At 42.0% G+C, this 26,582-nt stretch overlaps 1 protein-coding gene across 1 annotated transcript in view; it reads left to right on the plus strand.

Moving 5' to 3' along the window:
* LOC131938081 (gem-associated protein 5) overlaps positions 1-26,582 on the plus strand; it is a 90,462-nt gene that overhangs the window by 10,067 nt on the left and 53,813 nt on the right. The window contains exons 18-20 of the mRNA XM_059295980.1: positions 9,821-10,111; positions 13,922-13,956; positions 14,349-14,433. Of these exons, the coding sequence (XP_059151963.1) occupies positions 9,821-10,111; positions 13,922-13,956; positions 14,349-14,433 (411 nt within the window). The remainder of the gene's footprint in view (positions 1-9,820; positions 10,112-13,921; positions 13,957-14,348; positions 14,434-26,582) is intronic.

The raw sequence follows: 26,582 nt of genomic DNA on the forward strand, positions 1-26,582 counted from the left end.
AGTAGATGTGTTGTCTAAGTGTTAATGGTGAGTAGAAGTCTATGTGTTGTCTAAGTGTTGGTGGTGAGTAGATGTGTTGTCTAAGTGTTAATGGTGAGTAGATGTGTTGTCTAAGTGTTAATGGTGAGTAGATGTGTTGTCTAAGTGTTAATGGTGAGTAGATGTGTTGCCTGAGTGTTAATGGTGAGTAGATGTGTTGTCTAAGTGTTGGTGGTGAGTAGATGTGTTGTCTAAGTGTTAATGGTGAGTAGATGTTATCTCTTGATGGTGAATACATGTTGTTTGTGTGTTGATTCGTCTTATGCTTAGTACAGCTTTAGAAGTTCTTAAAAGTTTATGGGGCCCTAGTACCTACAAATTTATGGGGACCTTAGCACTTTACCCTTTAATTTTAAACATATTGTACATCTTTTCCAACTCTGGTCCCAGTAGAAGACATGTATAACACAAAACAGTCTGTACATTTTCACGTTAGGGCCCAGTGCTCTCTTGTAGACGTGTAAATTGTTATTGGTTATCTCCCCTGCTTTAAAAATAAAATCTCAGAGCGAGGCTGGAAGCATTGTCAAGATACTTTTTAGATTTGGACAGAATTAGCTTAATTTACACTGCAGTGAATAGAGATGGCGATAAAGAAACGATTCTAGGCTAGGCAGGATGAGAGGGTAGAAGTGTGGGGGTCTTGTCTAGATAAACCCCGCTATTAAAAGTACAAGGTCGAAAATTTAAGACCCGCTACTTGTGACCTTATTTCTGATGTCTAGACCTTTGAATATTTGAAACACACCGCATAAAAATAATTCCTTATCCAACTGTAGGCTTGGGGTTAGGGTTAAAAGTACCAAAATATAGACCCTTTCATGCATAATATAATGATATGTCTTAGTTTCACTCTCTCCAATAAATCTAAATAGTACATGTTTCTCATCCGCTTTTTCTTTTATTTGCGTGGCGGGGGTTAACTTTTAGGCGGGGCTTATCTGGACAAAATCCGAAGTGTGGAGGGGTCATCCATAAATGACGTCACGCTTTTTTGGACGATTTTTACCTCCCCCCTCCCCTCCGTCACACGTCGTCACAAAAAGCCAGACTCCCCCCCCCCCTAAAATGACGTCACACCTCAGCCTGCAACCCCCCCTCAAAATTGCTGTTGATTTTTCTTAAAACATCGATATTTTTTCCAACATCTTGTCAGAACTCTGTCAACATAGAGTATTTTGATCAATTCCTATTACAATTTATTAAAACCGTTTTCTAAAACGCGAAATAACGGCTAAAACTCGTTTTCTAACATTGCTTTTTTATAATGCAAAAGAAGTGACGTCACACCATCTGAACCCCCCCCCCCCCCCCCCCCTTCCCCTCATCACACACCGTCACGAGTGTGACGTCATTTATGGACGACCCCGAAGACATTTGACTAGTAAGGTTTATGGTGAGAAGATACACGTGTGTTTTTACGGTTATAAAGTGTGTATAGATTGAGAATTGACTGGCTGCCTTTATTTTGAGGTTAAATTTGATGGAATCCTCTAAAAAACAACAAAAAACCTGAGATAAAGACAGATCAAAACCACGTGACTTAACCTCGATAAAACCGGACAACAGCTCTGGACCAGAGAAAGCTCATTAAACATATTTACCCGAAGTTGACCGGGAAAATTCTAAAAACCTACTCTTGAGAAATGTCAGAAACTGTTCGAGTGCTTGAAAGGAAATCGGTCATCATGCTGGCATTGCGCGATTTTGATTGGAAGAAATCAGGTGACCAGGACACAGCCTTCCAATTTTTGTCTATCAGATGAATGGGATGAATGCTTTAAACAAACTTTCGTTTTAAACCATTTTTGGCTTAAAACCTTATATTTAATGGACAATTAAACGACAACACGACCACCACATGTTACCACAGTAACATGACCAAGGTTTCTTTCAGACATTTTTTCTCAGGGAGAGGAGGGGGGGGGGGGGGTCAATGACGACGTAAACGGTTCTATACAATTTATATAATTTTTCTATTTCGTCCCGGCGGATGGGGGGGGGGGGGAGACGTGCGTTGGAGAAGGCATGGCGGAGAGATGCCTGAAGATGACCACTATATACGACCACTAAAAGAACGCTGACCACTACATACAACCACAAAACAAGATGACCACTTCATACAACCACAAAACAAGAAGACCACTACATACAACCACAAAACAAGATGACCACTACACGCAACAACAACAAAAAAGATGTGCCATCCTCCCCTGGAGAGATGCCTGAAAGAAAACATTGATTATATAGGCGACCGTTTCTCCAAAGATATTGTCTTTAATGTTCAACACAGGACGCTTCTAACTTGATTTCTCTTGTGGGTTTTTCCTCTACCAGTTTAACATTGGTACTACAGACAAAATAAAATGATTATTGATTTTTTTTTTCTGGACGAAAAATAGCAACCTTTCTCCCCCCTGCTAACATGATAGCTCTGTATTCGGTCTACCAATGTAATTTGACTGGCTGTTATTACCGTACGAATTTCAAACATATTGGTAAACTGTGAAACCACTAGACCGACCTTTTGTTAAACACAATTTGATTACCAAAATCCAGACCGTCCTATCTCCTTTTATCGTTTTTGACGAGATTTATACACCGTTACTATCTAAACCTTTTCTGGCAAAAAAGTTCTTGGTCATCTCTCAACATTATTATAGAACTACTCTATTTCTCCAAATGTTTACTATAGAATTGTTAAGCAAAACAAAACGATAGAACACTCTGGTTCTGGGCAAGCGATTTGTAGCTAGCATCACTCCAAGTTGACCTGCTGCTAAACACATTCAAATCTAACCACATGTTTTTTTTTTATCTCATTCCCTACACTTAAATGGCGACATTGTGATGAGCTCTAAATAGCAACAAAGTAGCCCCTACCCCCAACAACAAAATAGCTCCTACTCAAACAACAAAGTAGCCCCTACCCCCAACAACAAAATAGCCCCTACCAACAACAACAAAATAGCCCCTACCCCAAACAACAAAATAGCTCCTACCCCCAACAACAAAATAGCTCCTACCCCCAACAACAAAATAGCCCCTACCCCCAACAACTAATTGCTCCTACCCCCAACAACAAAATAGCCCCTACCCCCAACAACAAAATAGCTCCTACCCCCAACAACAAAGTAGCCCCTACCCCCAACAACAAAGTAGCCACTACCCCCAACAACAAAATAGCTCCTACCCCCAACAACAAAGTAGCCCCTACCCCCAACAACTAATTGCTCCTACCCCTAACAACAAAGTAGCCCCTACCCCCAACAACAAAGTAGCTCCTACCCCCAACAACAAAATAGCCCCTACCCCCAAACAACAAAGTAGCTCCTACCCCCAACAACAAAGTAGCCCCTACCCCCAACAACAAAATAGCTCCTACCCCCAACAACAAAGTAGCCCCTACCCCAACAACAAAGTAGCTCCTACCCCCAACAACAAAATAGCCCCTACCCCCAAACAACAAAGTAGCTCCTACCCCCAACAACAAAGTAGCCCCTACCCCCAACAACAAAGTAGCTCCTACCCCCAACAACAAAATAGCCCCTACCCCCAACAACAAAATAGCCCCCAAACAAACAACAAAGTAGCTCCTACCCCCAACAACAAAATAGCCCCTACCCCCAACAACAAAATAGCCCCCAAACAAACAACAAAGTAGCTCCTACCCCAACAACAAAATAGCTCCTACCCCTAACAACAAAATAGCTCCTACCCCTAACAACAAAGTAGCTCCTACCCCTAACAACAAAGTAGCTCCTACCCCCAACAACAAAGTAGCCCCTACCCCTAACAACAAAATAGCCCCCAAACAACAAAATAGCCCCCAAACAAACAACAAAATAGCTCCTACCCCTAACAACAAAGTAGCTCCTACCCCCAACAACAAAGAAGCCCCTACCCCCAACAACAAAATAGCCCCCAAACAACAAAATAGCCCCCAAACAAACAACTAATTGCTCCTACCCCCAACAACAAAATAGCCCCCAAACAAACAACTAATTGCTCCTACCCCCAACAACAAAATAGCCCCTACCCCCAACAACAAAATAGCCCCTACCCCCAACAACAAAATAGCCCCTACCCCCAACAACAAAATAGCCCCTACCCCCAACAACAAAGTAGCCCCTACCCCCAACAACAAAATAGCTCTTACCCAAACAACAAAGTAGCTCCTACCCCCAACAACAAAGTAGCCCCTACCCCCAACAACAAAATAGCCCCTACCCCCAACAACAAAGTAGCCCCTACCCCCAACAACAAAATAGCCCCTACCCCCAACAACAAAATAGCCCCTACCCCCAACAACAAAATAGCCCCTACCCCCAACAACAAAATAGCTCCTACCCCCAACAACAAAGTAGCTCCTACCCCCAACAACAAAGTAGCCCCTACCCCCAACAACAAAATAGCTCTTACCCAAACAACAAAGTAGCCCCTACCCCCAACAACAAAATAGCTCCTACCCCCAACAACAAAATAGCCCCTACCCCCAACAACAAAATAGCTCTTACCCAAACAACAAAGTAGCTCCTACCCCCAACAACAAAGTAGCCCCTACCCCCAACAACAAAATAGCCCCTACCCCCAACAACAAAGTAGCCCCTACCCCCAACAACAAAATAGCCCCTACCCCCAACAACAAAATAGCCCCCCAACAACAAAGTAGCCCCTACCCCCAACAACAAAATAGCCCCCCAACAACAAAGTAGCCCCTACCCAAACAACAAAATAGCCCCCAAACAACAAAATAGCCCCCCCAACAACAAAGTAGCCCAGACATACAACTGCGCTTTGATACACAACACAAAAAACGCCCAGTTTTCAGCTGCCCACTTACCTTCCACTAATCTCACACCACTTCATGTGCACAATCCCTGGGGTTAAAAAGATTGGAAATATTTCTCAAGTTTAAATGGAAACTTTTTAACGAACAGCTGTCATTTTTAACTATTTATGGACATTTTAAAACTTCTATATTTGATTTTTTTTACATAAAGCATATGCACTTTAAGAGGTTTTAAAAATGTGTATCTTTATAAAAGGATGTTTGACATCCTTTTGACAACATTAAACAAACAAGCGAGTCTTTTACATAAAGACTATCAGTATATGTGTAATAGAGATTGTTGTATTGTCAGCATGATTAAAATGCTTATATTTTTTGAGTCCAGTTGAAATATAGGCTACTTGTATTATGCCTTTAGACCCAGTCGTCCGCTTGTCCGTTAGACCCATTCTCCCACTGGTCAATAAGACCATAAGACCCATTCGTCCACCAATCTAATACTGTTAGACAGACTCTAATATCCTACTGTACGATTTAGGCAGACACACGAAAATCTTTTGTGCATGATTTTATAAAATTAACCGCCTCAGTCTGCAATACATGTGTAACAACATCGGGAGCTAAACTGATGTCCTAATTGTTTCGCTGATTGCTTTACATTTGTCCACGGTCAAACCAATTCCCTAAGCACGAAGGTTAAAGTTCAGTTGTAAAAAGGCTTATATAAGTCTATAGGACTAGTACTCACACTCGCGTGGTCCATACAGTCATCGGTCGATTGGCTTTCACCAAGTTAACTTCAATTTTCTGTAGTCATGGACTGCCCGGCTTCAGCGTACACAAAGTTGAATTCTTCTCTCCTTTTACGAGAGAAATTTCGTGAAATTAAATTTTAGACAAATTTAATTAGGCGGCTTTTAACATTTTTTTGATCAACATTAAAACGTCTTTAAAGGAAGCTTTTGAGGAAACGAAATTTTTTCTAGTGATCTCACACAAGCGTGTTGAACATTTCAAGAGCGGACATAAAATATGAGAACTAGACGAAAAAATAAAAACTAGACGAAAAAAAAACTAGACGACAATGTGTGATCCGGAGTAAAATATTTATGTTCCGCTCATAAACAACGTTCACGTATGGATGTGGAGCCTTTTTCACTGGAGCAACGGTAAAAAATGTGGACTAGACATACGAACGGTTGAAAGACTGGATATAAAACTTTGAGCAAATACACTGCTTCTTGTAAACACTTTTCTCCGTGGGGGGGGGGGGGGGGGGGGGGGAAGGGCTGTGGCTTGATACATCTGGGAGGTGAGGCGCACTTCAATTTCCCTGTCGTCTCTAGTATCGCATGCCCGGGCATGTAGCCCGATATTGCCGCATGTACGTAGTCTGATCCGGAAACTTCAAACTGTCGTCACCGTTGTATTCAACAACAATCGATTAGATAATGACAACCTGTTGGGATTAGGGAATGACTTTGTGAGCGAAAGGTTTCCTCTACAAGCTAAAACCCGTGTTAGGTAACAGTAAGACAATATACTACTTAATTCCTGTTTTTGGTTTTATAAGAAATGAGATCTTTAAATATAATTCAATACATATTTATGAACTTTTTATGTTTGATGCCATGCATTGAATTAATGCTAATTTGTTTTGCTTCCAGTAATCTTTTCAATGTTTCCCGATAGTTCCTAATTCAGAGCCACTGTGTAGATTATTTGTGATATTTCTTTAATGCTACATTATAAAAACAACACCCAATACATGCAAGGTGTACATGTTTTTATTTTGTTTCATAGCTAGACTTGCCGATACACCGCCAGCAGATGCCTGCGGCTCCGGATCCACAGGTTTCCGATCACTGCCCTAGCAGGTGGCTGTAGCAGCGCCCCTGCCTAATCTCCCTGTTGCTCTCCTGCCCACCCCACCCCAGCCACTGAATCGCCGCTCACATAGCGCGCATGCGCCGAGATTCACCTTCCCGTCTTCAACTGGAAACAGAACCGCAATTATTCTTTCGCAATATCCTCCTACACGTATTCTTTCCTAGCCAGTAATACCAGAGTGTCACATTCCATAAGGTTGTTAGCTGGCTATAATAAGTAGCTAGTAGTTTTTAACCTGGTTTTTGTGTGATCGAACATCATTTTAACCAGTGACTGTATTCAGGATTTTAATTTGAGAGAAAAAGTGAAAACAAATTGCCTTTAATTATAGATCTAGCCCCCACCCCCGATATACCGTGAGGCGGAAGTTTAAAATAGATTTCTAAAAAACAAAATCGAGATTCTGGCGGGAATATTCAGGCTGAGCGGAGAGTGGAGGTCTGACATAACACGCGTCACGTGGTGGTCTCTGTGTCCGTTACATGACAAACCGGCTGTTTAGCCGCCTCTCTGCTGGACTAATTGACGTCACATTGACACCCAGACGGTTCATTAAGGTTGACATTTTCTGATGGAAACTCAGTTGTTGGATACTGGTGGTCGGTGACGTAGATGGCTGTGGACAATAGGAAATAATGGGATAAGTAGGGAGGGAGTGAGGGGGGGGGGTGTAGACAAGAATGGTTAAATGAGCTAGAAGGTAGAATAGAGCGGGTGTGGGAGGGGATAGTTGGCAGGGTGGGGGAGTTAGAAGCACGAACAAAATGAAAAGCTCACCTATATCGTATTCAAATACCGAACACCGCCTTTGCTTGTTGTTTAGTCTAATCATTACCACGGCTAAGGCAGGGATCGATCTCGCGACCTTTAGCTTGGCTACAGATGAGTTTACATAAGATTTCGATCTTCCGTTTACAGTTTACATTACGCGTCTACTTCGGCCATTTCACCGCCAGCGCCCCACCCCCAGTACACATGGAGGTTACGTATTGTTAGATCCGTTATTTCACCGGATGAGTGTTCCGCTAACCCCATACATAAGTAGGTGGCGTTTTGTAAGAACCGTTACTTCCACAGATGAGTGTTCCGCTATCCTCATACTGAAGTAGGTGGCGTATTGTAAGAACCGCGATCCCTTTGAAACATAACCGCAGACAGCTAATGGAAGTATTACCTCATTAAGACGAGATAACCTAATCCATCTCAGTCTCAAGAAGATTAATTACGTCTATTTTTCTTTCTCCGGGTTTTCAAGTTAATCTCTTATTTGGCTTTCTAGAAATCTTGTGTCAGGGGCGGTGCTAAAGCTCTTAACGTGTATTGTCATCAGGGGCGGTGCTAAAGCTCTAAAACCTGTATTGTTATCAGGAGCGGTGCTAAAGCACTAAAACGTGCATTGTCATCAGGGTCGGCTCTACCTTCTCGAGCATTTAAAAGCTGCAGATCATTGCTTGCTATCGATTTTGTACTTCTGCTATTATATTGGTATATATCTAAGCGGCAGACAAAACCACTGAACTAATCTCTGCTTGGAAATGTACTAATGTCTGATGTCCCGAAATGTTTTCTTTATATGTAACGTTTCATTAGTTGTTTCAGTAATTGTGAATGTGCTGATGTTTTGATATATGCTTGATAATATACATAGTTGTTTTTATAAGGATAAACCACACATTTTGGTTTCAGTGGTCCCGAATGTGTTGATGTTTAAGCCACTGATATACCTAGTTTCTATAACCACACATCATTGGTTTCAGTGATGTTGAATGTGCTGATGTTTAAGACCTGATATACCTAGTTTCTATAACCACACATCATTGGTTTCAATGGTCTTGAATGTGCTGATGTTTAAGACCTGATATACCTAGTTTCTATAACCACACATCATTGGTTTCAATGGTCTTAAATGTGCTGATGTTTAAGACTTGATATACCTAGTTTCTCTAACCACAGATGTATTGATTGGAGCAGCAACGTTGTGATGGAAGCCGTAGACTCGCTCGACAAAATTACACTTCCTGGTTGCTCGTGGGCACCGTGGTGGCATCGCGCTGCGATAACAGATATACCTTTCTCGGTTCTTTATTTACTGCCCTCGTTATAATGTTATACGGCATTTTGGTTATTTATTAACTGCCCTCGTTATAATGTCATTTTTTTTACTGCCTTCATTAGAGTGTAGCTACCTAGAGTTTTGGTCCAGCGAGAAATTGACCTTTGTCTTATTTTTATCTACGGCCTACGCTCTAGTACTATCCGCCTTTTTGTGGTTTTTCCTCTACTGCCAATGTTCTTGTGGGAAAACCTGGACGTGTCGTCAAACTTCCAACAAATATGAAGCCATGGGCATGTATCAAGTTACGGGAGTTAGTGCAGGTGGGCATGGGTGTGGTAGGGTAACGGAGGATGAGGTGGTACATGGGTGTTAAATCTCACCCAACTGCTCATGCATTGTGCTTGGATTTGCAATGCGCAATCATCCATTAGATCATTAAACTAGGGAGACCCATTTTACTATAGTGTTCTAGGGAGGGGCTGTGTAGTTGGGTAACGTAGGATGTAGGGAAATGATAGGTGTGTATGCATAAAAAGGATGGTGTATGTGTTGGGAGGATGCTGGGATGATTGTTGTAGCGACGCTGTGAATCACCCGTAAAACATTATAGATGGTAGGCCTTCACCCGAGCACTTAAAAATAATAGGGCGTAGTTGTTTGTTAATTGAAAGCATTATTAAAATGATCGTGTGAACTTAAGTGTAAGAGTACTATGCTAAACGTTTTTTTCCTTTTCTATATGCATCTATGTATCCCATTGAGTCTATGTATTCCTGCATTTTAATCTATGTCAACCAGGGATAAATTAAATTACGAGTTTTTTGTTACTATTAATTATAATCTCATTTACATTTCACACAAGAAAATAATATTAAAACGTTACAGGGAGTCATTTATAAACATCACGATTGGGGAAAGAAATTGATTTTTTGTGTGTATATTGTTCACAGCAGCTTGATTAGCATTCACCCCCCCCCCCTACAACCGGGGGCGTTATTACAGAAGCCAGGTGTAAGGTGATTTGTTTTGTTTGTCACTGACAGGTCAAGCTGGCCACACTGGACTCGCTCAACAAGACACTAGCCGGACGGATGTCGCATCAACCGGACCCGGCAAACTGCCGGACTTTGTACAGCCGTCAGCTGTTGGCTCCTCCACCCGTGAGCCCTCACGCGCCTCCGCTCCACTAACAGCGCCACCTACCGACGAGGTCCGCAACAAGGGAGATAAGGACAGCGATCTGCTCGACGTTATTGATCTGGTTACTCCGGTGAAGCCCCTCTTCCCGAAGCCTAACCCCACTAAGCCTACAAATACCGATGTTTCTACTACAGGTAAGAGATTTATTTCCAACAATTTGTTTATTCCTGTGGGTGAGCGTTTTAAAAGGTTTTCTAGTTGTAAGTGTAGATGCACAATAAAAAGTGCCTGAAATTCAACCTAAAAAGTTGAGCTTTTTGTTATTAAATAGGCCTGTAGTTGATGCTTATTATATCACGTTACAACCTTAAACTCTTATTTTTCTCATTCTAGTAACACAAGATTTAAAAAAACTTCAGCATTTTTATAAATATTTCCAGTCTTGTCATTAGAAAGTAAAACACAAAATTAATACTTTTAAAATATAAAATCTTAAAACCAAGAACATTGACTTACAGTTAAAGACTTGGTCTTTAATACATCTTTTAAGTAGCGATGGTTTTATTTTTAAATTGTTATAGTTAAAGAGAGTGTGTTCATTATTTAATATTTTGTAGTCCTTAATAAAAGCGTATTACTATAAACGTTTTTATACTCATATTATTTTCTACCTTTTAGTGTTTAGATACTGTAAGATATAAGAGTAATCAAAATTTAAGTTTGAGAAACTTACCAAATTATGTTCGTTTCTTAAGTCCACTTTAAAATCTGTCAAGGAAAAAAAAATATCAACCCTGGTCGATTCTCACGTTTGAAAGCGCCCATTAACACCAGCTCATCTGACTGATTGAGTGATCGCTTCTTGTTAATCCGTTTTTAATCTCTACTTAGTTCTTGAATATTGTAGTTATATCTAATATCTAATTAGAGTGAGAATTAAATATTCTTGTTTTGACATTGGAAATAATCTTAAGTGGAAAGTTAATTAGCAATAGATTAAAATTGTGTTGCAGTATTTGAGCACAAACAGAGGGTTAATGCCCCTGGTTAACATTTTAATTCGCACTCCATTTTCTTTATCACTATTGTCGCCCTATAGCAGTGGCTCCCTATATTGTAATGAAATTACAATTGGGAATGTTAGCAAAAAACAAACACAAGTCGTACTTACTAGAAGTGATTATACCAGCAGTAATAGACAATGCTATATTTTTTTTTTAACTCGACGCACACATTATTGTAACAAAGGATTGAATGTAAAATATGGGTCATGAGCTTCATAAGATGAACAAAAATATTCAATTATTTGAAAAATTAAGTTGGCATTAGGGGTGATTCCTATGGTTGGATTTACGTGAGGTGGTTCCTATGGTTGGAGTTAGTGAGGTGGTTCCTATGGTTGGAGTTAGGTGAGGTGGTTCCTATGGTTGGAGTTAGGTGAGGTGGTTCCTATGGTTGGAGTTACGTTAGTTAGGTTCCCATGGTTGGAGTTACGTGAGATGGTTCCTATGGTTGGAGTTACGTGAGGTGGTTCCTATGGTTGGGGTTACGTGAGGTGGTTCCCATGGTTGGGGTTACGTGAGGTGGTTCCCATGGTTGGGGTTACGTGAGGTGGTTCCTATGGTTGGAGTTACGTGAGGTGGTTCCTATGGTTGGAGTTACGTGAGGTGGTTCCTATGGTTGGAGTTACGTGAGGTGGTTCCTATGGTTGGAGTTACGTGAGGTGGTTCCTATGGTTGGAGTTACGTGAGGTGGTTCCTATGGTTGGAGTTACGTGAGGTGGTTCCCATGGTTGGAGTTACGTGAGGTGGTTCCTATGGTTGGAGTTAGGTGAGGTGGTTCCTATGGTTGGAGTTACGTGAGGTGGTTCCCATGGTTGGAGTTACGTGAGGTGGTTCCCATGGTTGGAGTTACGTGAGGTGGTTCCCATGGTTGGAGTTACGTGAGGTGGTTCCTATGGTTGCTTGTGCTGCTGTTACCGTGGCACACGTAGGCGTGAGTACAAACAACCTGAAGCACCCCCCTCCCCCCCCCCCCCCCCCCCCCCGCTGAGTGCATCAACAATTCTCCAATCTAAGCCCGTGATGTATGCATCGAGCGAGTGATGTCCCCTGGTCCTCTCTACCGTACTGGTCGTCTATTGTGTTTGCACTGACTCGCGGTGCTAGTCAAGAAACGACGGAAGTCACCAGTCCATAAACACTCACACCCCGAACGTTTATCTTTAGAACTTTTTGTGGGTAGTGTCTATTTTGTCTTGGGCAAGGTTTTAAGATGGGAGGTGTTTTTGTCTGGTGTAAAAGTTCGGACCTATTTTCTCTCTTCTCATTGACCAGATAATTTTAGCCTCAATACTCAAACGTTTCATGGTCTTTACCCACAAAATATTGTAGCCTCACTCCGCCAATAGTTTATAGCCTCACTCCGCCAATAGTTTATAGCCTCACTCCGCCAATAGTTTCTAGCCTCACTCCGCCAATAGTTTCTAGCCTCACTCCCCCAATAGTTTCTAGCCTCACTCCCCCAATAGTTTCTAGCCTCACTCCCCCAATAGTTTCTAGCCTCACTCCCCCAATAGTTTCTAGCCTCACTCCCCCAATAGTTTCTAGCCTCACTCCGCCAATAGTTTCTAGCCTCACTCCCCCAATAGTTTCTAGCCTCACTCCCCCAATAGTTTCTAGCCTCACTCCCCCAATAGTTTCTAGCCTCACTCCCCCAATAATTTCTAGCCTCACTCCGCCAATAGTTTCTAGTCTCACTCCCCCAATAGTTTCTAGCCAATATTTCAAACTCTCATGTGATCATCTCTTGTTCTCAGTCTGCGGAATGAGTTTTCTCCCATAACAATATAAAGCCTAACACCAAAGGACGACTTAAACTGCTTGAGATCTTGGTCGTGTTTAGTACTTGGTCAGTTAAAGCGGCTGTAGCAAATAAGCAGAGAATTACAAACTATGTAATTGGTGTGACAAGGAGAGCCTCGCTTCTCCTCTCTAGTGCTATAAGAACTTTGATCTTTCAGCTCGAGTTGAGTCAACAAATCGGCTGTAATATTTCAATCAATACTACCAAATACTGCTGCCCAGGGAGGTAATAACACTAAATTATCTCCCGTATATCGATCAACTTTATAAGATACGTACCTGCTTTCTCTTTTGTATCCGTCTCTTTGTCCGCCCTAAATCGTGTGTCCAGACTATCCTTTCTATTGCTGTGTCTTATTGTCTTGTCCTGCATATCTCCCTCACCATCTCCCTCACCATCTGTCTCATGTCTCCCTCACCATCGGTCTCGTCATGTCTCCCTCACCATCGGTCTCGTCATGTCTCCCTCACCATCTGTCTCATGTCTCCCTCACCATCTGTCTCATGTCTCCCTCACCATCTGTCTCATGTCTCCCTCACCATCTGTCTCGTCATGTCTCCCTCACCATCTGCCTCATGTCTCCCACACCACCTGTCTCATGTCTCCCTCACCATCTGTCTCGTCATGTCTCCCTCACCATCTGTCTCGTCATGTCTTCCACACCATCCGTCTCATGTCTCCCCATCCGTCTATCCTGCTGTGTCTAGAGCCCGCCCGACAAGATCACTGGACACAAATGTCTGCATCTCCCACCACAGACTGACCTTTATTAAAGCAAGAATAAATGTTTGTTTAGAAATATATTTTTTGTGACATTTTTGGCATGCTAAACACGGGGACGCCGCTTGTGTTAATGTTGGTATCAGATATCTGGCGTTCAACGAAACACCAGCCAAACGTATTATAAATCTTGGGGGATAAGGACGATTCTCATATCCAGCAGTCAAGACGCCGCCACTGGTTCACGTAATGTTTAATTCGTTCAGTCAATATTCATATGCTAATGTTAAGATTGTTATTGATTATAAACGGACATTTTAGCACACTTCATATGTTTGGAAACTCAGAATAAAGGTTAATTTTTAGAACTGAGCAAAAAACGCAAAGTGAAAGAAATAATTTTTTTTCTCTTGTTTTAGAAGCAAACAAGAAGCGCAAAGTGAAAGTCAAATCATTTTTTTTCTCTTGTTTTAGAACTGCGCAAAAAGCGCAAAGTGAAAGTCAAATCATTTTTTTTTCTCTTGTTTTAGAACTGCGCAAAAAGCGCAAAGTGAAAGTCAAATCATTTTTTTTTTCTCTTTTTTTAGAACTGCGCAAAAAGCGCAAAGTGAAAGTCAAATCATTTTTTTTTCTCGTTTTAGAACTGCGCAAAAAGCGCAAAGTGAAAGTCAAATCATTTTTTTTTCTCTTGTTTTAGAACTAAACAAGAAGCGCAAAGTGAAAGAAATCATTTTTTTTTCCTCTCTTATTTTAGAACTAAACAAGAAGCGCAAAGTGAAAGAAATCATTTTTTTTTCCTCTCTTATTTTAGAACTAAACAAGAAGCGCAAAGTGAAAGTGAAATCGTTTTTTCCTGTGTCTGCTGCTGCTAACAACCGCGGGAAGTCCTGCCAACAGGAGGACATCCTTGACCTTACCCGTATCGTGACTGGTGAGTAATGAGATGTGTGTCGTCTGCTAGTTCAGAAGCTGTTTAAGTTACCAGTGATTTAAGTATCTGTCGGAAACATTTTTAAAGTCTCCACTGGCAAAAGCATGATCATCAGTTGAATGGTTGGGGGTGTCAGACTGAACATGACATATGATCACCATAATGTTGATGATTTTTATGATCTATCATTTGTAAACATATGATCTGTGACTTCACATCTAAACATTGCGCTGTGATGTGTGACCTAACTTCACATCAAAATATTGCGCTATGATGTGTGACCTAGCTTCACATCAAAACATTGTGATGTGTGACCTAACTTCACATCAAAACATTGTGATGTGATGTGTGACCTAACTTCACATCAAAACATTATGATGTGTGACCTAACTTCACATCAACACATTGCGAGGACGGGGCTAGACTTCCTGCTGTAGTGTAGAGATTCGTAAAGCCAATTCTAATTTGGTTTGAGCAGACTCACCTATGGTGTATAATTAGATTACAGGTGAGTCAGGGGCTAATGCATGTGGTTAGGCCGTGATGACGTCAGGGGCAAAGGTAGGCAGTTTTTAAGTCTTCCAAACTGGCCACTTTGTGTTGTACTCTAAACTAACGTTGATAATTTGTATTGATGGGGGGTACAAATGTGGCGCGTTAGTTTAAGGTAGGCAGAAACTTTTTGTGCAGGGCGCAGGGGGGGGGGGAAGAAGGGGAGTACCTTATTAAATGCTGTTTGGTCATAAGAAAGTTTGTAGTGGGTTTGGTTTAGCAAATGTTTGTAATGAGAAATGTTCTTACTACAAACATTTGGCGATGTGCGTGTGTGTGTGTGGCGATGTGTTTCTGTGTACGGGTGTGTGTAGCGATGTGTTTCTGTGTGCGGGTGTGTGTGTGGCGGTGTGTTTCTGTGTGTTGTGTGCAGATGTGTTTCTGTGTGTTGTGTGGAGATGTTTCTGTGCATATCAAGATATGAGGGTCTGTGTTTTTGTGTGTTTGTATATTTGTGTGTCCCCCCCCCCCCCCCCCCGTTTATGTTTTGTCTCTGTATTGTATGATCAAGTGTGTGTTTTCCCGCGAGTTAGTTTCAAACTGATCACATTGGACATCTCTAACGTGAATCCACTCGGTCAAGTATTTAACAATAGAAGCATGAGTGGCTTCAAATTGCTGCCGTGTTGGGCGAGGACGCTCACAGAATTGAGGACAAATATTGTTCAAGAAGCCAGTGTTAACTAAATTGATCTCCGACGTTAATATTTATAAGCCAAGATGGCAATCAGCGTGAGCATATTCTGTTGTGCTCCTTGTCCTGGCAATGTTTAAGATTGACAAAAAATAGTCCTTGAACATTGTTACAGATTTGATTAGAATATAATTCAACAGTTGCTGATCACATTATGTCTGCTTTACGCCTCATATACCATTGTTGCCGGCACCTGCATGGTTTAAGAATGGCATATCAGTTTATATAAACGTAGTGTTTATGGTCTCTGTCTTGTACCAACTCTACCAGTACTGTCCGTAATCGGGTATACCCGCTGTTTGTGGGGTCAAGCAACACCTACAAATACTGTCCGTTACTGGATATACCCGCTGGTTGTGGGGTCAAATCACACATAGCAGTACTGTTCATCCGCGTACAAATCATCATATTTTTTTTCGTTCGTGGCCAAGACACAAAGGAAAGATGAAGTAAAGTTTATTTGGTTCAGAGACCTCGGCATATAATGGGATAGTATGTGTTTGCCAACAGATTGTGGCAAAATTTGTTCTTCTCAAAATAAAATAAGAATGTGTAAAAAATAAATAATGCGATGGACAAGGCATGTCAGAAAACCAGCAAGCTATAAGAATAAATGATAGGTCCGGCTAAAATCCACGCATCGATGTGAGCAAAAAACACATGGACAAAGTAGCCAGAAACAAAACAACTGAACATATCAACAACCTTTTTTTTCACCCCCCCCCCCCGAAAAAAAAAACGAATTTTGCGTACAAGGTCTAATAAATTCCTTTTGGAATGTCGCAAGAGAAATGCATTTATCAATTGAGATTTATGGCGCATTCCTCCTCCCTAATTCATCCTAGCAAGTTCGCCATTTTTTTTCAAGCAGTAAATTTTTATTGTCCGCCCTATGTCGGGCTGAATAAGGAAAGGCGTTTGTATCAATCAGCTAGGGCCTGCAGTGGCGTCTCCACCAGCAGACATCCGAATGGTAACATTTCCATACCGACCGTAGACCACTGGCTAGCTGGGCAGGTCACCACGACCCAGATCAAGAGCCAGACTCCTATGAAAGAATCAATCTGTCAGATCGGAACGTCTGCCACCGGACAAAAAACGTCTGCACATTTGAGCGTTTTGACCAGACTACAAAAGGTTGATTTATTTCGGTCGTCTAGGCGTGTATGCTTGTAAAGATGTGTGTCTGTGTAATGGAAAGTCTTTTTTTATTTGATGAGAGTGTAGGTGTTTGGGGGTGCTAAAAAGTACCGGAAAGCATACACTAGGACGTTTAGCTTTGAAGTGTACATGGCCTGCCTTATGACAAGTATTACTTCGATTACCATGACTGTGGATTTGACAGTTTGTGGTCAACTCCTGCTACCTAGTTTGGACCCACTGCAAGTGCGATTGCGTTTTAACTTTCCTGGCAAATTTCTTTCCGATGACAATGCAAGAATGTGGGGGTGCATCGTTGTACTAGTCGTGTGGGGTGTCAATTTAACGGTAATGTTTGCCTTAACAAAAAATTGTTACTTTCTAATATATAATGCATATATAAAGCTTGTTATAAAAATGTTTTTATATTTGTTTTATTTACCTTAAATACTTTTGCCAATATGTAAGAGTGGCTTACTAAAACTCTAATAAAGCTGCTAATGTAATGCTCTGGCACTGATTGGCTGCCGGACACATGCCCCATAGCCTTAACCTTCCCCTGGGTAAGAAAAATATCCCGGTCACTTCTTAAAGACACCATCACGTGACAACAAATAAGTTGTTTGTCACTAGAAATTGTAACGCCTACTCAATCATACAACGCTCAAAACACATTTTAAATGAATCGTGGTCGACCTATTCGGCTTTTAAATTAAAAACATTTTTGATTATCAATTAAACTTGATTGTATTAATTAGTTTCACCGTGCATGAATGATTAACGTTTTTTTTTGGTTTGTTTAATTTTTCTTCTGTTTTTTAAAGAATGCTTAATAGCCGATCGACCATGCTTGTTTTTGTATGTTAGGAGCTTACAGTACTGACGGAGATTTTGTCATTCGTCGTGAACATGAACAAAAATATGTCGCCCTGCATGGCTGTAAGAAGCAAATGTTTATGTAATTGTCAAACAGATATTGATTTTTCCTTTCCGTTCGTTTTTGTATTTTCATTTACAGAAAGCCTTCGGACTTCGGTCATTGCACCTATTTTGTCTAAAAGCATTATTTAGAATCTTTAAATGGACAACTGGTAGAAACCTTTTTACAGACGTTGGTAAAGGCGTATGTTGGTATATTGGATTCTATTTTAAGATACACAGATGTAATAAGAAAAAACTAACATCAAATGTCGGTCGTAGTTATAATTGTAAGCTATTTGTGGGCGCCATTGTTTCATGTTAAAGCGGAGAAAATCAATGGCAACCTAATATGTAGCCTGTGTCATAAGTCGGGCACACCCACGCCTGTGCTCTAACGTTAAAGTACTTACAATGTTGCCGGGATTCTTGGAGATTGAGGGTTTTATAGAGAGAAAACTGAAACCGGACAACATAATAGGTATAAACTCGAGTGGCTTCCTAGCGCGATCTAGAATATTCCGTGGTGTCTGAGGATGTTGGGAAGGGGGGGGGGGGTCGTGTCTCAGGCTACTTGTGTGTGTCGGGGGAGGGGCTTTAGGGGTATTGTGTGAAGTGGTCGTGTCTCTGATTAGTGTGTGTGTGGGGGGGGGGTGTCTCAAACTGTTGGATTCGTGTCTCAGGCTGTTGGGTCGTGTCTCTGGCTGTCGGGGTCGTGTCTCAGGAGTTTGGGGATGTCTCAGGCTATTGGGGTCGTGTCTCAGGCTGTTGGGTTTGTCTGAGGCTGTTGTATTATGTCTCAGGCTATTGGGGTAATGTCTCAGGCTGTTGGGGTAATGTCTCAGGCTGTTGGGGTAATGTCTCAGGCTGTTGGGGTAATGTCTCTGGCTGTTGGGGTAATGCCTCTGGCTGTTGGGGTAATGTCTCAGACTGTTGGGGTAATGTCTCAGGCTGTTGGGGTAATGTCTCAGGCTGTTGGGGTAATGCCTCTGGCTGTTGGGGTCGTGTCTCAGGCTGTTGGGGTCGTGTCTCAGGCTGTTGGGGTAATGTCTCAGGCTGTTGGGGTAATGTCTCAGGCTGTTGGGGTAATGCCTCTGGCTGTTGGGGTCGTGTCTCAGGAGTTTGGTGATGTCTCAGGCTATTGGGGTCGTGTCTCTGGCTGTTGGGGTCGTGTCTGAGGCTATTAGGTTGGTGGTGGTGGGGGTGTCGTGTCCTAAGCTATTTGGGGCCATATCTTCTCAATTGTTCGCGGATTATTGTGGTTGCGTTCGATCACTGGGCTCTCTGTATACCATCATGTGTTAGATAATGAAATCATTAGCATAACGAGGTTTCTGTGTTGTCTGTGCGTTAATGTGACCACTGTGTGAACCTTATCACTGCCCTCTGTTGCCTCTCGTGTTGTAAGACATACATATGATAGAGCATTTGTTTGTGTGAAGTTGTGTTCATGTTTAACATAGATATGAGGCTCAAAGCTTTGTATCTCTGTATTACATATAACTCACAATTACCTGTGATTTGACTACCATTATGTTACCATCATTACAATAACCTGTTGATTTGACTACCATTAGGATACCATCATCGCAACAACATGTTGATTTGACTACCATTAGGATACCATCATTACAACAACCTGTTGACTACCGCTCTATCACCACCATTAGCAAACAGCCCACATCGACCTCCAGTTTTATTTTCGTCCTTCAAGTTACGTCTCAGTAGACGAAATGTTTTTCTCTGATTGGATCTGACAGCAACTTAACCCCCCCCCTCCCCTTTGATCATCGAGTCTCCGGTTGGGTCGCCCCTGCTGGCCCGTGTGGAGTGAGTACACAGATTAACCCCGTTGTTTAACTACGCCACTGCACCAGCTGACCCATGGCCGAGCATCCGTTAGCTGAGTGTGGACGAAGTGACCGTGCGAAGAGATCCCCAGATGGCGAGATGAAGCTTTTGTCCAGCGGACACAATCGATACAGGCTTGTTTACTGGCTGACCTTACCTGGTTGCTGGCCGAAAATCTGATTGAGCAATGACGGTCGTATCATAGTCAGTGAGAGAAGGCTATACGTTTAACTAATGCATTCTCGTAAATTCATTGTATAACTGAGAGAGATCGCACTATCGGGCTATAGATATGGTTTTTATTATTTTTTGTTGGCATAATTTAAGAAAAAATTGGATAGCATCTAGTAGAAATTAGAATTGCTTACCAATGAACGTAAACACTGCGTGTATAATTGAGCAGATCGGAAAATTATAACTTAGTAAAGGTAACTGCTAATTTTTTTTAAAAAGCTAATTAAACATCTAATTAATTACGTAACATTTGTCACAGTGCATTGTCATCGAGTCTTGGCCCATGTGAAAGTTTGAAACAAATCAGTCCGGTTGAAGTGACATTTTTTGAGAAATCGGAAAAACCGCAAAGAACCACTTCCGTTCAACGGATATCATTCGGCCCCTGAGGCAAATAAGTGAACGTCCAATGATATTTTAATTAGCCACTATTCTTCATGTCATCTTACCTGTATGCCACTATAACAATATGCCATACTTGTACATAATGCGACATAATCGACACGCACAATTATAAAGTACATTTACGTAACACAGTCTATCCCCCCCCCCCCTAACGTGACACAAGCTTTGCTGCACTTTAATAATTTTAAAGAGGTCATTGCTTAATACATTCGATCAATGATTGCGATCAATAGATCTTTTCAAATATTAATCTACATACGACTTGTCGGTTAGCTTTTAGTACAGCCAAGCCTTGGATAAGTACATAGACTTTGATACGTGTACATATGACTTATCCAGTAACACCAGCAAGTTGACGTCATGAGTTAACCGACACCAGCAAGTTGACGTCATGAGTTAACCAACACCAGCAAGTTGATGTCATGAGTTAACCAACACCAGCAAGTTGACGTCATGAGTTAACCGACACCAGCAAGTTGACGTCATGAGTTAACCGACACCAGCAAGTTGACGTCATGAGTTAACCAACACCAGCAAGTTGACGTCACCAGTTAACCAACACCAGCAAGTTGACGTCATGAGTTAACCAAACAGCAAGTTGACGTCATGAGTTAACCGACACCAGCAAGTTGACGTCATGAGTTGACCAACCACAAGTTGACGTCATGAGTTAACCGACACCAGCAAGTTGACGTCATGAGTTAACCGACACCAGCAAGTTGACGTCATGCCACCGTTGTAAGACAAGCTGCACTGTAATGTGATCGTTGGACCGTGACACGATCTGCACGCAACAAACCGTGCCTGACACGGTTGGTACCTTGTAGGTCTGGGTGGACATTTCCTGGCGGATTCTAGCAGAAGGTGGTCCAATTACGGGTGTCACGTGATCGCTAATCAGTGAGACGTGAGTACTAATCAGTGTGCCGCGCCGGTTTCAGGACTTCCATCTCAGGTAGGAAGAGGTAGATTGTAGTCCTACACAAACTCTCTGTGAGCAAGACCTCAGGGTCTAATCACACGGACAAACCTGTACACACCCCAAGGGGTCTTGTGAACCTTAGGGAAATGTAGCTACACATCGTTGTACCTGAGCCACACCCACCAGGCTAATAGCCGTTGATATAATGGGCCACTACAGCCGTGATCTGCCGTACCCTGTGTGTAGGGCTGCAAACATAAACGCTGCACCGACCGATCTAACACTATTTGCTGCACTTTGTCAGTCTTAAAGTACATATATGCGACTTAGTGGATAGATAAGTTTTAAAAGCCTGGTTAAACTATAAGGGATAGAGCTTTTTAAAACTTGATACATTCAAGCCTACAGAGAATAGATAGGGTTTTAAAAACATTATTTATAACTACGGTATAGGCTTGACTAACATTTATATGTATAGTAGTAAACAATAACAAATGTGTCATTAAAATATAAAACTTGAGTACACACGGCAGGCTTTGTGTTTTTTTTAAAGCCTGAAACCCACTGTACTGATGCTACCTGTAATACGAAAGCCTTGTGTCTTTTAAATCATCGTATGTTTGAGGCTGTATTCGGTAAACGTTCAAATAGTTCAATATTAATGAATTCTTTAGCGTTGGTATTTATTCTAGTTTAGTGTTAAGTGACTGCATTGTTGTACTATACTACAACTTATTTAACACACTTACATGTCCGATCTTCGCTAGCAAAGTTTCCTGAGTTATTACATAACAATTCTGCACTACAATATGTTATACAAGGTTACATGTCTCATGTTCTCTAACAACGTCACCTCGCTTCAGTTCCAGCAAACTTTCAACTATTTTTGTGTCGAGATTTAAAAAATAAATGAAGGATAAAAAAAAACCCGACTGGATAAAACTAATTCTGCTTGTCAAAAGGACACTAACGATCATGTACTTATATTAGCGCAGCTTTTCTCATTTTAGCCCGGATTTATTATCTCCCTTTCAATGCACAACAAAAGTTGTCTTCCGTTTCAGTGGATGGGTTGAGTCTACAACGTGATTATAATTTATGGACATACACGTCACCTGTCCAAAAAAAAAAAAAAAAAGAAAAGAAACTGTAGCTAAATATAGCTGGTAATTATACGTATTCATCCAGTTCTATACGTTAGCGGGAAGTTCATTGGTTGTCCCTGTGCGCATGCCTGAAAATGGCCGTGATGCGCGATACAGGAAGTAAAATATCACGATTCAGACAAAAGGACGAGGAAGCCACGCGGGGGGTTAAAGATGGCTGGCAATGTAAGATGATCAGATAAGGTATCGATCTAATGATCCGTGGCTGATGTTGCATTGTTATGTCCGGCAAGCTTCTGATGTCGGACCAAGTTATTTTATCCAGTTTGTAGTAGGCTTGTATTGATTCGGCTGTTTTATCCTTTAGGCTTGTATTGATTCGGCTGTTTTATCCTCCAGTTGTAGGCTTGTATTGATTCGGCTGTTTTATCCTTTAGGGTTGTATTGATTCGGCTGTTTTATCCTTTAGGCTTGTATTGATTCGGCTGTTTTATCCTTTAGGCATGTATTGATTCGGCTGTTTTATCCTTTAGGCTTGTATTGATTCGGCTGTTTTATCCTCTAGGCTTGTATTGATTCGGCTGTTTTATCCTCTAGGCTTGTATTGTAGATGGCTGTTTTATCCGCCGCTTTTAGTTTGGGCTTGTATTATTACGTTTGTTTTATCCTCCGGGGGTCGGCTTGTGTAGACTTTGGCTGGGGGAGCTACAGAAACTTATCACAAAATATATCTCTCTAAGCGTCATTTGTCAAACTTGTACACACGGATTCTTTCAGATATTTTTCTCTCTTGCACTTAACCTTGAGGGGGTGGACACAGTTTTTATTTTATCTATAGACATTATATATTCTATGGCGTCCAGGTGGTTTGACGTGCTCTTTAGAGAGATACCTGACAGAAATATTGGTCGTATAGTTTAACATTAGTCGCATACTTGTACAGTCTACATGCGTCAATTTTCACCCAATAAACCAAAAGATTCATTAGTTATCTCGCTGTTTTTAACACTTTCAGTAGATTTTTCGTCTCTAGTTGTACGACTACTGGCCATAGATCATCCTTAGTAAAGTACCTGAAGCTAGTAATTTACCTGAGAGAAAAATACCTGTTAGACGCACTCTAACAAATAAGCTGACTAGAAAACCAATAATTACGAGACGGGCTTATCAATCCTATTCACTAAATGACCTTTCTGCACCACTGTTACAGAAACGACAGGACGTGCGCCCCCAACGTCGCAACGATTATATATCTGTCTTTAGCCAGCTATCGACGATACTAAGGCTCCATGACAAATGATCTTAGGACAAATGATCTCAGACAAAATATCCCAGACAGAATATCTAAAGGACAAATGATCTTAGGACAAATAATCTCAAGGACAAATGATCTCATAGACAATACATATCAGGAAAAAATGTACCGGGTTAAATGATATGGACAAGCAATCCCAGACAAAATAGCTCACGGCAAAATATTACAGTATTTAGGACAACATGTCATCTGCATTAGTTTTGGTCAGGCGGGATCTGTCATTACCCTGTCTACAATACCTGGACAGTTGTCATTTAGCTAACGAACACCTAGATCTGAGACCATCAAGCTCTAGTAACATTCTGTGTCATGGCCATCGAGGGATGTTCCTTGCGGGTCCATCAGCTACCTCTATTGTGGGTCCCCATGTCATGTTCCATCAGCTACCTCTAATGTGGGTCCCCGTGGGTCCCCATGTCATGTTCCATCAGCTACCTCTAATGTGGGTTCACATGTCATGTTCCATCAGCTACCTCTAATGTGGGTCCCCATGTCATGTTCCATCAGCTACCTCTATTGTGGGTCCCCATGTCATGTTCCATCAGCTACCTCTAATGTGGGTCCCCGTGTCATGTTCCATCAGCTACCTCTAATGTGGGTTCACATGTCATGTTCCATCAGCTACCTCTAATGTGGGTCCCCGTGGGTCCCTAGTCATGTTCCATCAGCTACCTCTAATGTGGGTTCACATGTCATGTTCCATCAGCTACCTCTAATGTGGGTCCCCGTGGGTCCCTAGTCATGTTCCATCAACTACCTCTGATGTGGGTCCCCGTGTCATGTTCCATCAGCTACCTCTGATGTGGGTCCCCGTGTCATGTTCCATCAGTTTCCTCTAATGTGGATCCCCGTGTCATGTTCCATCAGCTACCTCTAATATGGGTCCCCGTGGGTCCCTAGTCATGTTCCATCAGCTACCTCTAATGTGGGTTCACATGTCATGTTCCATCAGCTACCTCTAATGTGGGTCCCCGTGGGTCCCTAGTCATGTTCCATCAGCTACCTCTAATGTGGGTCCCCGTGGGTCCCTAGTCATGTTCCATCAGCTACCTCTGATGTGGGTCCCCGTGTCATGTTCCATCAGCTACCTCTGATGTGGGTCCCCGTGTCATGTTCCATCAGTTTCCTCTAATGTGGATCCCCGTGTCATGTTCCATCAGCTACCTCTAATATGGGTCCCCGTGGGTCCCTAGTCATGTTCCATCAGCTACCTCTGATGTGGGTCCCCGTGTCATGTTCCATCAGCTTCCTCTAATGTAGGTTTACATGTCATATTCCATCAGCTTCCTCTAATGTGGGTCCCCGTGGGTCCCTAGTCATGTTCCATCAGCTACCTCTAATGTGGGTCCACATGTCATGTTCCATCAGCTACCTCTAATGTGGGTCCACATGTCATGTTCCATCAGCTACCTCTGATGTGGGTCCCCGTGTCATGTTCCATCAGCTTCCTCTAATGTGGGTTCACATGTCATGTTCCATCAGCTACCTCTAATGTGGGTCCCCGTGGGTCCCTAGTCATGTTCCATCAGCTACCTCTAATGTGGGTCCCCGTGGGTCCCTAGTCATGTTCCATCAGCTACCTCTGATGTGGGTCCCCGTGTCATGTTCCATCAGCTTCCTCTAATGTGGGTTCACATGTCATGTTCCATCAGCTACCTCTAATGTGGGTCCCCATGTCATGTTCCATCAGCTACCTCTAATGTGGGTTCACATGTCATGTTCCATCAGCTACCTCTATTGTGGGTCCCCATGTCATGTTCCATCAGCTTCCTCTAATGTGGGTTCACATGTCATGTTCCATCAGCTACCTATGTTGTGTTATCAGGTGAAAACATGCTCAACTTGCAATACGTCTTCATGACTTTTATAACTGACACTTTTGTTTTGACCCGGAACCCTATTTATGACGGGTCATTGACCTCATCACGTCTGACGTCCATTTTGAGTGTCACGCCGACCTGAGAAACGCGACATGCCACAGGCATACAGTTTTGTCTGTATCAGTCCGAGGCGTGGCTAGACACTCTGTTGCTCTAACCTGTACTAGCTGTGTGATGGATAAGGCTGATACAATCAACATTAGCTCGTGGAGTTACGTTGTTATACGAACAGTCCTTCAAGTCATAAACAGGTCGACTTGATAATACAGCGGTAGTCCCTTAGGTATTGCATGCAACTGTGTGTTTTAATGTGGTTTTTTCTTGTAGTGAAGATTAATGTGGTCAACGTATAGTGGTGATGGTCAGCTAGTAGTCATTATAGTCTTTTTTTTGGGGTGGGGGGGGTGGGAATTAAAGTTTAACACTTTAAGTTACTGCGCCGTATGCCGTATGTCATAGGTACCACAACTTCTAGATCTATTATTGTTTATTAAAAAAAAAACCCACGCATATTAAATGATCCTTTAACAAATTCTTTATGTTCAGAATGAACAGATTATGTTCTAGGGATCTTTAGCCATGGGTTAAAGACTATAGACCTTTGTTGTCGAAATTATACTACTCCGTAGTGAGTCTACTCAATGGTATTCTGTTTATCGTTAGCCGGAAAAAAATTCCTTTACTCCTGAGTTTAAGGCTACATGTTATTCTGTTTATCGGTATCCGGAAAAAAATCTTTTACTGCTGAGCTTAAGACCACTCATTGTTATTCTTTTTACCGGCCACCGGAATAATCCCTTTTACTGCTGAGTTTAAGGTTACTAAATGTTATTCTGTTTATCGGTATCCGGAATAATCCCTTTTACTGCTGAGTTTAAGGCTACTAAATGTTATTCTGTTTATCGGTATCCGGAATAATCCCTTTACTGCTGAGTTTGAGGCTATTCATCAATACCCACATGAAGCAGAATAGATTTCTCGCCACAGGCCATTATTGACGTCTGCTTGTTTTTCATCTTCCGTAGAGCATCGGCCAGGAAGTAATCATTTGAATATCTTCGTGGGCACAAGTAATCCTCGTGTAAGCTTAATCTTTTACTACGTGGACCAATGTCGCCAATCGGCGTTATAG

The sequence above is a fragment of the Physella acuta genome, unplaced genomic scaffold (assembly GCF_028476545.2).
Source record: "Physella acuta isolate Inbredline_101_S28 unplaced genomic scaffold, ASM2847654v3 ptg000017l, whole genome shotgun sequence".
NCBI lineage: Eukaryota > Metazoa > Mollusca > Gastropoda > Physidae > Physella > Physella acuta.